The 17,778-nt window shown below is 34.2% G+C and overlaps 1 protein-coding gene across 3 annotated transcripts in view; it reads right to left on the reverse strand.

The window, feature by feature from the left end:
• csnk1g2b (casein kinase 1, gamma 2b) overlaps nucleotides 1-17,778 on the reverse strand; it is a 45,126-nt gene that overhangs the window by 18,958 nt on the left and 8,390 nt on the right. For all 3 annotated transcript variants that reach the window (XM_073818867.1, XM_073818868.1, XM_073818866.1), the window contains one exon: nucleotides 3,775-3,844. In XM_073818867.1, coding sequence (XP_073674968.1) covers nucleotides 3,775-3,844 — 70 coding nt within the window. The remainder of the gene's footprint in view (nucleotides 1-3,774; nucleotides 3,845-17,778) is intronic.

Below are 17,778 nucleotides of genomic sequence, written 5' to 3' on the forward strand. Positions count from 1 at the left end.
TTGATAAAAAAATAACTTTTTATTCATCAAAGAATCCTAAAAATGTATGACAGGTTCCAAAAATATTAAGCAGCAACTGTTTCCAACACTGATAATAAAAGTTATAAATCAGTATGTTAGAATGATTTCTGAAGGATCAAGGATCATGTGAAACTGAAGACTGGAGTAATGGCTGAAGAAAATTCAGCTTTGCAGCACATAAATAAATTATATTTTAAAGTAATAAAATATTATTTTGAATTGCAATAATATTTCATAATATTCATTTTTTCTGTATTTTTGATGAAATAAATGGAAATTTGATGAGCATAAGACACTTAAAAAATATATTTTGTGTAAATTTTGTGAAAGGAAAAAAGACACGGTCAAATAAATACAGGGTTTCTGCAGGTTTTTTTAAAGGTAAGACTGTTTTACAAACCATTTTAAGACCAATTAAAGAAAATTTAAAAAATAAATTGAAGGGAACATAATACACCACTATGTTCTCTAAACCTAAATATCTAGGGAGAACACAATGAGTTGTATTAGCAACAGACCTGAAAATACAATTGAAAATACAATTTACAACAAAATCCATTACTTTTTGTTTACTTTTACAAAAAAAACAACATTCTCAATATTTGTGTAAGTGTCTAAATATATTAAAATCAACATATATTTACTTGGGAAGCAAAATTACTAAATGACATAAGTTATAAATTAGATTAAATTAGATTAAACGATAAGTTTTGTTTTCTGAGAAATTGACCAAAGTGAAGCAAGTTTATGATTAAAATAGGGCTGGGCGGTATACCTTTTCATACCGAATACCGGTGTTTTTTTTTTTAATGATATTCATTTTTCATATACCCCAAAACCGGTGAGTGTGTGCGTACAAAGCGCTGGGAACACGTATGTTGACGCAAACAGAAACCACAGCTTGCACGTGCTTGTCTGAAGCAACACATCTGAGGTGTGGACGTATTTCAGTATATCTGAGAAAGACCCAGGGTTAGCGATTTGCAAAACTTGTAATGCCGAAATTTCAAGAGAGGGTGTGTCTGCAGAGATGAGAGCAGAGATCGGCGCATTGTGCGCAGACAGATGTAGCTTTCAGTGAGAGAAAAACAATGGCTTTACGTTGGTGTTACGTCGCAATATTTTAAAGATATGTCTTTTCTATATACTGTATTTTTATTAATATTTATGTTTTAAAGCCAATGGATATCACACAAGCAACGTGGAAACTGATCAATATGTTAAAGTGAAAGTAAAAACTGACTTTCAGCATCTGATGTGCATTCTTTCAGACAATGAGAGACGATTATACTTCATATGCTGATATTAATTTAGTCCCTTAATATTTTTCTTGTGCCCCGAACATGGTGGGGAAAAAAATAAAAAATAAAAGTATTTTGTGTAAGGTTTGTTTTTGAAAGTCTTAAATAAAGCTCTTAATTTTCATTGATGACTGCAGTGTTATTAGGGGGTTATGAAAGTCATAATTATGATTTCAGGTGGTCTTAAATGTGGGGACTGAAAGACAAGAATTGCGATGAAACTTCAAAAGGCTATCCATTGAATAAATATGAGCGCTGCACGTTTCAAAATCATTTGTTGCGCTACTTTGTATACTACCATTCTGACAGCGCCTCCTGCTGGAAGAGAAACGCGTAGACTTGTAAATGTGAACTTGTGAAGAATGCACAATAAAGTGTTGTGTATTTTGACTGCAAATCATGAATTCTGATTTCTTCACCTCATTACAATTATGAGTGCCACTGTCACTTCTTTGTGAACAGCAGCATTTTGTGAGACCAATCAAACCTGGGTTAATACTAGTCCGGTCAATGTAAGCCAATATACTGCAGTAATTATTCTCTAATTTATTAGGAAATGTGGTTAACACCTAGTCATGCATGAAAAAAAAATAAAAATACCGTCATATACCGTGATACCGTATAATTTTAAAAAATACCGTGATATAAATTTTTGGTCATACCGCCCAGCTCTAGATTAAAACAAGAACAAACATCTGCCAATGTGGTAAAAAAAATCCACTTAATTCAAAAGTTTTCATACCCAATTGATCTTCATTTTCCATCTCATGTGTCTTGATTTAAGGATGTTTATTGTACATGGTACATTTGTATTGGGAAAAAATACTGGCAAAAAATATTACTCTTTCTTTAAGAATTCAAGATTTTCTTCTCCAATTTAAAGGGGTAGTTCACCCAAAAATGAAAATTCTGTCATTAATTACTCACCCTCATACCGTTTCAAACCTGTAAGACCTTCGTTCATCTTCAGAACAAAAATTAAGATATTTTTGATCAAATCTGAAAGCTTTCTGACCCTGCATAGACAGCAACACAACTACTACGTTCAAGGCCCAGAAAGGTAGTAGGGACATTGATAAAATAGTCCATGCGACATCAGTGGTTTAACCATAATGTTACGAAGCTACGACAATCCTTTTTGTGCGCACAGAAAACAACAACAAAAAAAACTTTGTTCAACAATTTCTTCTCTTTCATGTCAGACTTTGTGCACATTCACAAGAGTGCAAAGTCATTGTTGTTTTCTTTTCACACAAAAAGTATTCTCGTAGCTTCATAAAATTACAGTTGAAACACTGATGTCATATGGACTATTTTAACAATGTCCTTGCAACCTAGGCCCTGAAGGTGTCAGTTGCTTTGGCATCTATGTAGGGTCAGAAAGCTCTCAGATTTCATCATGATATGAGGGTTAATAATAAATGACAGAATTTTCATTTTTGGGTAAACTATCCCTTCAAGACCTTCTAAGGCCTTATTTTGTGGAAGTGCAAATTAAGACTTTTTAAGACCCACAGAAACCCTGCAAAATCCTAACAATAAAAGATAAATGATCATGCTTTCTTTAGCTTCGCAAAAGACCTGGATCAAAACAGCAGCAGAAAACTAAACACGATACCCATCCATGTTTATTTTCTCTTTGCGCACTACTGGACATATGGCTTTCTTCTAGAGAGGAATCAGTCACGTGCTGGACATTTGATAATGGCAACCCAGCCGCGAGGAGTCGTGTAGTTATAAATATAGCGGGCCTGCCCTGCACGCCTGCACTTTCACTGGCTATTAATGTTGCAGGGGCGGCAGCAGTGGCTCCGGTGAGCTGGCAGAGGATCAGATCCCGGCTCTGGAGACAGGCGTTCAGTGAATGAGATCATTGCATTGCAGGGTGGCTACGAGTCGATGCGAATAAGAGCCGCACTTCGTGCCAGTCAACCTTCCGGTTCAGTGATCAAATGGATGGAAGCACCAAGGATTTGTACAAGCTGTTCGTCCTTTTCATTGGACGGCTTAAAAGGATCAAAGTTCAGCCTTGTGGCTCTGCAACATGTATGGTAATTACAATCAAAATGGCCGGGTGTAGCTCTCCAATCACACAGCTCTGAGATTTAATAACCTCATTCATAAAGCAAGTGGTCATTTAAGTCTGGGAGGGAGACACACTGAGGCATTACGTAATAAATAAGAACGTGAACACGACAACGTCTAACAGCGGACTTCCCCTGGGTAGCCTCTCACTTTATACCCCCCTAATCTCAATCCCATTTTAGACCCTCCTCCTTTTCACTGTCACTTGCTGTTGATGAGTGAAGCAGCCACATCAAAAGGTTGGAAATCACCACCCCCACAATTCTCAGCACACAACTGAAGGATGATCGGTCTCACACAGGATGAGTAGGTGGCGGCTTTTCATAAACCATATAACATACGATTCTAGAACGGCCGTGAGGCTTACCTGAATTTCCCAGCTGTTTATAAAATCTATACTCCAAATGGAGTTGAGGCGCTCTGGATTTGATTGGCTCCTGAAAGAGAAGAAACAGAAAAAGACTAGGCGTTAGAGGATTACAGGAATAAATCAGAGAATCTTTCAAATATAACACAAACGTGACAATAATCCCTGGCTTTAGGCTAGCACAATCTAAAGGTAATTTCAGCCTCATATATTTTTAATAACTACACTTATCCACCCTTATTTTGCACATGTTCCAACTAGGCACATCTTTACCTCATGTACACTACTTGGGGTTGGTAAGATTTGAAAAGAAGTCGCTCACCAAGACTGCATTTATTGAATAAACAATGTAAAACTGTAACATTGTAAAATCTTTACAATTTAAAATAACTGTTTCCTATTTTAATATAGTATTTCAAGTGTGATTTATTCCAGTTATGATAAAGCTGAATTTTCAGGAGTCATTACTTCAGTCTTCATTGTCAAATCTTTCAGAAATCATTATAATATGCTGATTTGGAGAATTCTGTGATGAATATAAAGCTTTTTTTTTCTTAAGAGAATTTATTTGAATCAATCAGCTGTTAAAGGGTTAAATATTGATATTTTTCTTACAAAAATGCATCAATTCAGTACAGGAGGCCTTTTTTCAACCCCCGGAGCTGTGCATTTTTTATTATGGATGGATGCACTTTACTGGAATTGTTTTGGACTGATGAAGAGTGTTGCATTCTAAAGCTTGCCAGTGCTTATAATAGGATAATTTTTAATATAACTGATTGGATTCGTCTGAAAGAAGGAAGTCACATACACCTAGAATGCCTTGAGGGTGATTAAACAATGGGCTAATTTTCATTTTTGGGTGAACTATTCCTTTAAATTTATGGACGAATCTGATTTGGTCTTATTTGGTTCTTGATTTTAAACACACTGAATCAGATTAACAGCGATTAACGGCTTACTGAATGGGGAGGTTATCAATAAATAACATATTTTGGTCTGTAAAGACTGATTGTAGGATGTATAGGATAAATAGAAGATCAGGATATATGTGACACTGGACCACAAACCAGTCACACAGGTATATTTGCAGCAAGTCAAAAATACATTGTATGGGTCAAATTAAAGTTTTTTTCTTTTATACCAAAAATCATTAGGATATTAAGTAAAGATCATGTTCCATGAAACTATTTTGTACATTTCCTACCGTAAATATATCAAAACTTAATTTTTGATTAGTAAATGCATTGCTAACAGCTTTAAAGGTGATTTTTTTCAATATTTTGATTTTTTTTTTTCAAATAGTTGTATCTTAACCAAATATTGTCCTATCCTATCATACCCATACATCAAAGGGAAATGTATTTATTCAGCTTTCAGATGATATATAAATCTCAATTTAAAAAACAAATTGACCTTTATGACTGGTTTTGTGATCCAGTGTCACACATAAAATGTAAATCTAAGCAACAAAGAAATTTAAAACGAGTTCAATGTTTACATCATTAAACAATTCATCAAAATCTGTACGAATACAGACGGCACAAGTGCTCTTTGAAAAACTGAAGTGGGATGGCAAAAGAGAAGTAAATGCCAACAACACGTCTGTATCAGTTCTCATGGCCAGACTAGCAGCATGTTTTGTCACCCTCCCACATTTTCTTTGTTATAAAGAATCCATCCCTGCACCCTTTATGTAAGTCAAGAAAGATTGCCTGGAAAAAACTTTCCAGTGGTTAATGGCCTGTAACAGAGAACACACTGAGCGAGTCCTCAATCAGGTGTCACGTTACAGAGCCGTCAGAGTTCAGCAGCCAGGCCTCTCCATCTCCCAGAGTCTGCTAAACAGCCTGCACTCAGGGTTTAGCAGCATCCATCCACCTGACCACAGAGGTGCACAAACATGACCTTGACGTTGTAACGGTGGCCCTGTGATTAAAGCCCTTGGGCTGGTATTGAGAAAAATCATAAATTTAATCTTAGGTATGTTACCGAGCCATGAATCCAATAACACAAATATCATTGATTCAAGCACTTAACCACAGGAAGCTCTATAGGTGGACTTCCTATGCAATTAGTATACTGTAAGTTTACTACCTTGATGTTTGATATTATATCAGGAATGTTTTATAATATTATATATAATTAATTTTTAATTATAGTTCTATGTGACCCTGGACCACAAAACCAGTCAAAAGGGCCATTTTTTAAATTGAGATTTAACATCATCTCAAAGCTAAATAAATAATCTTTCCATTGATGTATGGTTTATTAGGATAGAACAATATTTGGCTGAGATACAACTATTTGAAAATCTGGAATCTCAGGGTGAAAAAAAAAATCAAAATACTGAGAAAATTGCCTTTGAAGTTGTTCAAATGAAGTTCTTAGCAATGCATATTACTAATCGAAAATTAGGTTTTGATATATTTACTGTAGGAAATGTACAAAATATCTTCATGGAACATGATCTTTACTTAATATCCTAATGATTTTTAGCATAAAAGAAAAATCTATCATTTTGACCCACACAATGTATTGTTGGCTATTGCTACAAATATACCTCTGCTGCTTAAGACTGGTTTTGTGATCCAGGGTCACATATATAATTATATAATCATTTCTAAAAGAACCGGAAACAAAAAAAAAAGCATTGCCAAGTAAAAAAAAAAAAAAAAAAACATTTATCTTTCATTAACTTGATGTACTATAATAACAAAACGTAAAATAAAATTAATAAAATATCCGATATAGACATACTATGAAATACTATAATAACATGATATATAGGCATTTAAAACAAAATTAATAAAAATGACAAAAACACACAAAAAAATGATTAAACTTTAACAAGAATTCAAAAGAAAATTATAAAAATAAAAAACAATTTAAAGTCTAAAAAAAAATATTAGTTTCTCACTGATACTAAAATATCCCTGCTTCAGTGTCACAAGGTCCTTCAGAAATCATTCTAATAATTATCAGTTTTGAAAAGACTTTGTAATGTGCCCTTTTCCGGATTCTTTGATTAATAGTTCAAAAGAACACCATTTACTAGACACTAAATCTTAACATTTTAATGTTTTTACTGTCACTTTGATCAATTTAATGCATTCTTGCTTGATAAAAGTTTTAATTTTTAAAAGGTTTAAAGGTTTACTTTTTCATTAAAAGGTAAAAACAGCAGAGTAATCGCTGAGTTAGGTAAAACACTACAGACTAAGAGGGCTCTATGTTCTGGACTCTAATGGTTCAATCCAGCTCATGTTACTTGCTCAGAAAACAAGCAAACACAGCGGTGCAGAGCTGCATCTGTTGAGCTGTGATGTAACAGCGGTCAGGCACAAATACGGCTCTTTCCAGGAAGAACAGTGAAGGGATCGGACAGATTAAGCACACCATAATGTCCATCCAAATCTCTCAGTTTTAAAGGGAAGTGGGGGGAAATTTTAATGATATAAGATGTAAGCGTCTGGTAAACATCTAAACAAGTTTAAAATGAAACATTAAGCATCTTAAATAAATAAACAGCACCGAGAGATAGCGTTACACTCTTTTAAAATCAACAATGCATCACGCATTCAAATCTCTGGGAATCACCTCACGGTTTCAGTAACTTTGCATTTATTTCAGTTTTCCATTTAACAAGATGGAAATGATCGGATACAGTTAGTGGATTTCATACAAACTTTTAAAACACAGTTTCTATTCATGCAAATAAGCATCATCATGAATCACTGTTATAAACAGGATGCCCAAGGCACTGGCACAGGCTCCTATTGTGAGCACTGTGCCCTGTGCAAATACAAGAAATCAGTGCCCTGTCCTAACACACATGGACAGCTCCACCCAAAACCACAGACATGCCCAAAGAGCATTACATTAGTATCTCTGAGATCTCTGAGAAGGAAAGCACTCTGAGCGCATAAGTATATCTGCAAACTGCTTTATTCAAAACTAAACACTGAAAATCGAAATTAAATGGCGGTAGAAAACATAAGTGTCTCTATGTGCCAATTCAACCAACAAATACATTTGCAACCCATTTTACTGCGGTAATATGATGTATTTCTATAAGAGAAAAAATGATAAAAATGTGATTTTATTGAAACACTGAAGTGGTTACTACTACATGAATAAAGGAAAATAAGAGGGACAGGTGACATTAGCTAAAAAGAGAGTTGATTAATTATTCATTAGACATCCATAATAAGAGCAGGAACATGTATTCAAATTAGGGCTGTCACGTTTCTTCAATTCAATTAGAGTGCTCGATTTAAAAAAAAAAGTTGAGTAACCGGCAAAACCCCGTAAAATGGGTTTACCGTTTTCCAAGGTTGCATGATATATTTAACCCATTTAAAAATCATAATAAAGCATAACACCATTGTCAATTCACAAACAGTACGATTCAATTAAATAAATATATCCACTTTGATTATTTACTTGCGTGTCACAGCAGTAAATGCTGCTCCACACAAACAGTTATCATTTACATTTGTGGAGCGTCTCAAACTCCATCTCTGCATTTTGCTGTAATTTGGGTTTATTATAACGTTCATCTTGGAACGCAATGTGTGCCATTTCATCAGATTTTTAATGTAAATTTATAAACCTATGCAAACATAAGAGAATACATCAGTATGTTAACTGTTCATCGTGATTTCAAAATAAAAGCTCAAACCCTCACTTTGAGTTTACACGTTTTGATGTCCACATATTCAAGAATTTACAGTGGCTGTAGCAGTTCTGTCATTAAACAGTGACTACGTTTACATGGACACCAGTAATCTAATTAATGACCTTATTCTGAATAAGACAATAATATGATTAAGCTGTTTACATGAGTTGCTTTTAGAATATTCCTTTCATGTTCCCATTTTACATGTTATAGTACATAGATCGGTTAATGACACGCATCATTAACACGCGACGCTATCAGTTCATCTTCGTTATAGACTTTTGGATGTTTCGGTTTTAATTTGACAAAAGCTTGAAGTGGCTCTGGACATATGCAACACATTTTTGTGCATGCTGTGCTGCTCCAAAGCGTCTGCTCCATACAGCGAGCGTTTCAGAGCCAGACAGTTTTTAGGAAAAAAATCACACGCAAGCACAGTCACCGAAAGCCAGTTTAGTTTGACTTTTTTTTGTTTGTTTTCATTTTGAAAACCCTGTTATCTTTGCCGTTTACGTCACATTACGCCTTGGAGGCTTTCTTTTATTTATTTATTTTTTATTAATTAATTTGATTGCGCGCCCTGTAATAAATGGTTTAGTCGGCATATAACACAGCATGTGATGGAGTCCATGCCTCGTCTTATTAGTTTTTGTTAATAAATGCTATATAAGCTAGTTTTATTTGATTGTTGTTATGCTGTTTAATTAAAAATAACAAATCCATCTTTTAAGAATTTGTTTTAATCTTAAAATTGATAGGTGCAGCCTATATGTAAGCAAAAGATCATGAATTCGTAAAAGTAAAAGTGAAAAGCATCCTAAGACGTTCCAATAGCGGAAATCCCGTTCACAAAATTAAAATCACAAATAATAGCCTACTAATGAAAAAGAACGGGTTGAATGTTAAATACGTTTCCATAAAACTATAAATTATGATAACAGACAAACTATTTATCAGCAATGAGCATTGATTAATCCCATGTTGTAGCAAAAAAAATTAATAAATAAAAATGAAACCAAAGCATATGCACGTGCGACCAACTGAGAGCGTTATGCCGCGTTCCAGGAAACCCGTGTTTTTCCAAACTTCTACGCGTGAAAGTGCTACAAAGTCCTGAGTCGTGGTTTGAAGACGTGATTTACGAGCTCAAAAACCTGTCTGGAACGCAGCATTAGTGTGTATCCTCTGGTGAAAAGTCCTACGCAAGGGGAATAGTGTGATTAAGGTGTGTACATGTCTTCCATAATGCGACTAAAATAGGAATACTCCACCTGTCTTAATTCGATTTGTGTTTACTCCGATTATGACTTTAGTCGGATTAAATTAATCAAAAATATCAGTTTACATGGTTGCTTCTTAATCAGAGTATTGTCTTAATCGCGTTAAAATCGGAGTATTGTTGTCCATGTAAACGTACTCAATGTCCACATATTAAAAATTAAGTGGACATTAATTAAACATTGTTTAGTCGATATTAAACAAGGATTAGATTGTGCTGTAAAATGTATCAGCAAGGCTATTGGCGACCTCTGTAGGCATTTGTACACTAATGCATAATGTACACTAGCTCTATTGTTTATCAAAAATTGTTTTAACAGTTTTTTAATAAAACCATATGATTACTTGCTTTTGATACTTTCTTTGAACTAATTATTTGAACAAATCATTATAATTGTCCAATTACTCGATTAATCATCAGAATAAATGCCTGATTACTGAATACCAAAATAATCATTAGTGACAGCTCTAGTTTTTAATGTTCACATATTGAAGAAATTACAGTGACTGTAGCATTTCTGTCATAAAGAAATGTCCATATATTAAAGATTAAGTGGACATTTGAATTACATTTTTAGTTGATAAAACAATCGCCAGGCCATTGGCGACCTCAGCAGGCATTTGTTATAATGTGTAATGTTAGATTTATTGTTTATAAAACATTATGTATTTTAACAGTTTTGTTCAATAAAACCATATTATTACTTGCTTTTGATACTTCATTTGAACTAATTTTATATTTGCCTCATTGCTATTATAAATGTATTTAAAGTCATTTTAAAGGCTATTGTGTTCACTTGTTTATTTTTATTATTACAAAAAATTTATAATTACCTGATAACTCGATTAATCGGCAGATTACTCAATTAATCATCAGAATAATCGACTCAATTACCAAGATAATCATTAGTGACAGCCCTAATGTATATTATATAATATATACAACCCATCTTCATACTGCAAACGAGGATGTCAACTAGTCAAAATCAGTTCCTCTTTGACTTTCTAACTGACTTTGAGTATGAATGTACATTCTCTCCAAATGACACAACAGTATGCAAGTGAGAGGGGACAACCACGAAAAGCATTTCCACAAACTGAAGCTTTAATATCATTAAAAGCTTGAGAGATGATACTGAGCAAATCCACTGCGCAGAAATAATTCAAGAGTCCATGATCTCATTTTAATGTGCCTTTACACCCATGCCATTATGAAACGCATATAATCCAAAAAAAAAACAAAAAAAAAACGACTGACTGTGAGAGGCTGAATAGAGTTAATACTTGTCAGTCAGTTGTAATCGATGATATCATCTACTGCATTAGAGGACTTTAGTACATCTTAACATGGAGGATAAAGTATCACTGGCTGCAGGCATTACTTAATTACAAACATATATTTGGGCAAAGAAATGCACATTATCTTCTACATACAGCCAATAATAAGCAACAGATCATGAAACTTCTGAAAGTTGCTTATTAAAAGCATATTTTCAGGATGGCGAAAATATTTCTTATTTTAAAGATTGAAGAGGCTAACATTGGACAAAGGATTGATTTCATAGCAGTTAGTTATCTATTTTGCTTTTAAAAAAACCTACAATTTGTAAGATTGTCCACATAATGGCCTTCAAGACCGAAATTATATGTCTATCTTTGCTCTGGAAACCAGCCTCAGTGTTTACATGTGTTGACATTCTTAGGGAGCTAATCATCTGGAATAAACTGGTAACTCTGAAATGACACAGAACTAACTAGATACATAAGCGGACTCAAAAAGGAAAACAAAAATCTTGCAGAAGACGCTAGAGGAGGTGCATAAACAACATCCACTAAAATGTGCCAGCGAACTAAATTAACTAGCACGTCTGGGCCCCAAGGACCATCTGCAATGCCAATTGTGTATGTAGGTTTTGATGAGGTGTTAGAAAAGCCAGGTGGGGATCCATCATTATTGCTGACATGGGCTGAAGAGGGCAGGTTGTAGAGTCAGCAGGCCACAGAATGAGAAAGCTATGGATATATATATATATATATATTAAAATCTATTTTCATCTGCACTTTATTTCCAGGAACACTGCGTGACCCTTTTACCCATTCTTATTAGAGATGTACAAAACGACTTATTCTCAAAACCAAGCCAGTGACTGGTCTAAACAAGTTGACTGCCCAGCTCTAAATCATGTGTAAATTAGACTGACTTCAGGTTTGCCTGACAGATGGGATGCAAGCTGACGTTTTAAGTGTATGCATTTAAAGACATAGTGTAGTTTGCACCATGCAAACTATAATATAGTATTATATACATATATACACACACACTGCCATTCAAAATCTGGGATCAGTATGATTTTTAATGTTTTTTTTTTAAGAATTCTCTTCTGCTCATCAAGTCTGCAAGTCTGCATTTGATGAGCACAAGAAACATCTTAAAAAAAACCCATTAAAAATCTTACTGATCCCAAACTTTTGAACATAGTGTATAGTGTATAACGTATATATATATTTTAATTAATTAATTAATTCATTTATTTATTTTAAACTATTGTGACCTTACTGTAATTTTACTAGTAATTTAAGTTCAACCTATTTTTATTTGTTTTTTAAAAATTAAAGCAATTGCCAATTAAAGGCAACATTAAACATTTCAGTTCCATAATTAATTTTTTTTGCAAAACAGATGAAAAAAATGATTCGACTGGATTTGATTGGATCATGACGATACTTTTTGTTAATAATGCAAAGCAACCTAAGTTACATCAGCAGAAAATACATTTTGAAAGATTATAACATTTTACTTTCATTAAGCAAGCAAATAGGTAAAACTAATGTCAAATTTAGACTTTTTGGTACAGATACCCAACTGAAATATTTCTATCACCAATACATGAAGCTAAAATAAGTGTCTGATACTACAGTCACAACCAGGGCCTTCAGTCTGAAGTAATTATTGGTAAAGGTGTCGAGGAGTCTGGATAAGACAGAAACAGCTGGTCTGTGTCCCGCTCCTTCAACCCCTCGATTTCAGATCAGATTTCAGAGTCCCAGATGGAGAGAGAACAGCTGCAGAGGTCTAACAGCAGAGCTTCATACACAGACTGGTACCACTGTCACTAGTGTGAGCAGCCCGAGGGAGATGAGAGAGGATTCCAGAGCAGGCCGTCATTCGCACTGCAGTTTAGGAGCAGATGTGACAGGCCTAATCTACTCTGATTAAATCAATCTTCTACTTACTGACAGGACAGTATAGACAACTTATTGCATTCTCCTCAGGATGCATCTATGATCAACATCTTATTCTGTTCTCCAAAGACACACATACTTAAATGCATTTGTTCTCCATATTCTTCATAAGTAACAAGAGGGATCCAGGGATAGGCAACAAACTCAGAAGTAGAATGGTAGCCAACCCATTAAAATTTCGTCTTGGGCCCTGCGAACTTAAGCAGCAGCCCTGTCGTGATATAAAATTACTCACACTGTGATATTACACTTTGGTCATATCCCCTGAGGAATGAATATCTCATTGAGCTGTGAATTTCACTCGCTCTGTGCGGCGTGGCTGCTGTCAATCACGTAACGAAAGCTGTCAATCACTGCAAGAGAGATCCAGTGCTTTATTAAGCAAGTGCTAATGGACACCATGACAAAATCTTCTTGCTTAGAGATTGTGTCAACTTATTAGTTCCTCCAGCTAACATGTCAGTTTCTCACATTCCCAAGCTCTCGGTCTCAAATGATAAATAGATGAATGAGAGAGCAGAATGAAAGAGACTGTATATGGGTGGGGCTCAGGACTCCAGTTGCAGAAGAAAAAGAGAAATTAAATTCATAAGGCCACAGCCAAGCATCACAGAATCTCACACAGTGAGATCTGTGGACACATGTACGATCAAACATGCCAGAGCTCTTGTATTACTACAAAGTAGCTTTTTGGAAGCTGTCATACATGTATTACACAACTGGGATCCCCAGAACAAGTGTGTGTGAGAAAGAGAGAGAGAGAAACTACGTCGTGTTTCCACTCCTCCGCTCTGTCCTAGGTCCCTGGTGAGCCTCACAGTATGGACTGACTGGAGCACTGTGTCGACAAGAACCAGGGAACAAAGAGAACCTTTCATCAGCTTTATTCTCTCTCCAACTACTGTTGTTTCTCCAACTCTCCTCCTTTCTTTTTTTTCCCCCTTCTCCCACTATTGCTGTTCTAGGGATTTCATCAGAGGGCAGAGCCTGACTGTGGCTCTTTTCTTTCTCATATGTGACCCTGGACCATAAAACCAGTCATAAGGTTAAATTTTACAAAACTGAGATATATGCATCATATGAAAGCTCAATAAATAAGCTTTCTATTGATGTATGGTTTGTTAGGATAGGACAATATTTGGCCGAGATACATCTGTTTGAAAATCTGAAATCTAAGGGTGCAAAAAATCAAAATACTGAGAAAATCACCTTTAAAGTTGTCCAAATTAAGTTCTTAGCAATGCATATTACTAATCAAAAAATACATTTTGATATATTTACAGTAGGAATTTTACAAAAAATCTTTATGGAATATGATCTTTACTAAATTTCCTAATGATTTTTGACATAAAAGAAAAATCTATAATTTTGACCCATAAAATGTATTTTTGGCTATTGCTACAAATATACACCAGCGACTTAAGACTGGTTTTGTGGTCCAGAGTCACATATGTTTGAAAACCGTGACAGTAGTTCACCTTTGCTCCAAGGGTAGCTGTGACCAAAAAAAAAGTACAATGCACACTACCAGTCAAAAGTTTTGGAACAGTAGGATTTTTAATTTTTTTAAAGCGATCTGTTCTACTCACCAAACCTGCATTTATTTGATCCAAAATACAGCAAAGTAATATTGTGAAATATTTTTACTATTTCAAATAATTTTCTATTTGAATATATTTTCAGCATCCATTTTCCAGTCTTCAGTGTTACATGATACTTCAGAAATCATACTAATATGTTGATTTTCTGTTCAAGAAACATTTTTTATGATTATTATCAATATTTAAAACAGTGGAGTACATTTTTTCAGGATTCTTTGATTAGAAAGAGCAGCATTTTACTGAAAATGCTTTTGTAACATTATATATCATTCAAAAGCTTGGAGTCAGTATAATTTTTTTTTTTTTTTTGGAAATGAAATAATAAAAATTAATACTTTTATTCAGCAAGGATGCTTTAAAATTTATCAAAAGTAATGATAAAGACAATTAGAATGTTACAAAAGACTTCTATTTCAGATAAATACTGTTTTTCTGAACTTTGTCTTCACCAAAAGAAACCTGAAAAAAGTTCTAATCAGCGATTTTTAACATAATAATAAATGTTTTTTGAGCAACAAATCTGAATATTAGAATGATTTCTGAAGGATCATGTGACTGGAGTAATAATTTAGCTTTAAAAGCACAGGAATCACATCTTAAAATATATTCAAATTGAAAGCAGATATTTTAAATAGCAAAAATATTTCAAAATGTTACTGTTTTTGCTGTACTTTGGATTAAATAAATGCAGGCCTGGTGAGCAAAAGATACTTTATTGAAAATCTTAAAACAATAAAAACTTTTGACTGGTAGTGTACAAAGTGTACAAGCTAAAAAGAGACGAGGAACTTTTCAGCGATTATCAATTTTTAAAACATGTGATCATTGTTGGTTACGGTAAACTTGTGCTGGGTTGGGTCAGCGGGCTCTTGCTTGGTGAGGTGCATGTGAGCACAGCTTGGTACAAACGTGAACATGCCCAAGACTAAAAACTCAGCAACAGGGCTTTAAGCTAATCCTGAACCTGCAGCTGCAAAAATCAACATTAAGACAGTTAATTTTCAACTTCTATCAAATGTGTGCCATGATCAAACACAGCGAATGTTTAACTGATAGCACAAACTTGCGGTAGACTCATTAAAAAAGCAGAATGCAGCTGGTGAGGACTGTGGGTGTCTTGAGGTTTTAGCGCTCAGTGAAAAACAGACATGCAACACCACTCTGCTTGGGTTTGCTTTTGTAGACACAATCCCTGAATATCAAAACAAGGGCTTATTTTTTATTTTTGTATAATTAAAAATGAATATTAAAAATAATATTCATTAGCTTTCCATGTATCAAACAGTCCATGTGACAGCAGTGGTTTGCCCGTAATTTTATGAAGCTTCAAGAATACTTTTTGCTGTCTATGCAGGGTCAGAAAGCTCTTGGAATTCATCAAAAATATCTTAATTTGTGTTCCAAAGATAAACAAAGGTCTTACATGTTTGGAAAGACACAAGGGTGAGAAATTCATAACAGAATTTTGATTTTCATGTGAACTATTCCTTTAAACTCACTTGCATTTATAATAGTATATCCTGAAAAAAATGCATCACAGTTTCCACAAAAATATTAAGCAGCACAACTGTTTTCAAAAGATGATGTAGCATATTAGACTGATTTCTGAAGGATCATATGACATTAAAGATTAGATGAAAATTCAGCTTTGCCATCACAGGAATAATTGACATTTGAAATATTAAATCAGAAAATAGTTATTATAAATTATAATAATATTTCATAATATTACTGCTTTTACTGTAGATTTGATCAAATAAATGGAGTCTTGATGAGCATAAGATACTTTTCAAAGCATTAAAAGGAATCCAATCTTTTGAACTGTGGTGTAAGTTCTTAGTAAAAACACACACCAAGTAAATATTACTGTTTTTATTGCCATATTTTATTGTCATTTAATAAACTAAAATATACTGATTCTTTTAAAAGAGCATTTAAATATTTCCATTTAGTTCATTGTGTTTTACTGTTTTAGTTAAACTCAACAATTTATACAAACATGCATGCATTTTAGAGTAAAGACATAAAAGTAAAACTTTCCAATAAGGTGTCAATTGTTAACATTAGTTAATGTATTAACTAACATGAATGAACACAACTATTTTATTACACTATTTATTCAACTTTGTTAATGTTAGGTAATAAAGATATAATCTTTTATTGTTGATTCATGTTAGTTCACAGTGCATTAACTAATGTTAAAAAACACAACTTGTGATTTTAATAATGCATTAGTAAATGCTGAAATTAACATTAACTAAGATTAAAAAATGCTGTAGAAATATTGTTCATTCTTAGTTCATGTTAACTAATGAACCTTATTGTAAAGTGTTACCGACTTAAACAGAGTATTGTTGAAAAGCTAATAAATATTAAGCTTTTCTTATTAGCTACATTGCATATTAGCATACATTACATATTCCAGCCATGTTACAGAAGGAAAAAGCGGACAGAAACGCGGCAGCATGGGTGCATCATCACACTAAATAATTTTAGAACTAAAATTACAGTGCTTGACTTCATATTGAGTGGTTAAAAAGCGCTTTGATAGGCAACAATGCAAAGATAATGAAGCCTTTGACGTAACTAATGCAAAGATAATCATATCCTTCACTGGAGGATCCGGGGAGGAGGGCGACTAAGTGTGCACACGCTATCTATGACAATCCCTTTCTCATGGTGCCAAGTTACTCGACTGTCATTTCCCAGAACATAGGACCTCCCATCAATAGCTTAAAATGATCCCTATAAAACTCCCATCAAATAATAAAACATAACATGGACTTTAAATAGCCCTGGACTTTGAGCTTCTGCTCGGGTGTAGCACAAATTAAACATGTTTCAGACATCCCTTGTGCTGTTTATGAGCCAAGTACAGATATGTGAATGAAAATTGGATGAAATCCAGTTCTTTATGACAGTCCCAGAGGCAGCAAAATCTCTTCACACATCTGACAGAAGTGTCCTGGAATAAAAAATGATTTTGGGTGCCTATTTTCTCAAAGGCTCTTGTCATGTTTACTCATGTTTTGAAGGCCAAATTGAGCCCATAAAGAGGGTGAGGAGACACGTCATAATGACCACTCACCGCAAGGTCAGGTCAATACTTGACTGCGTTGGATGGATAAACGGTTTGCCTGTTTACAAGTAAAGCATTAAAGAGAAAGTTCACCCAAAAATAAAAATTCTGTCATTAATTAC

This window comes from Garra rufa, chromosome 15 (assembly GCF_049309525.1).
Source record: "Garra rufa chromosome 15, GarRuf1.0, whole genome shotgun sequence".
Classification (NCBI taxonomy): Eukaryota; Metazoa; Chordata; class Actinopteri; order Cypriniformes; family Cyprinidae; genus Garra; species Garra rufa.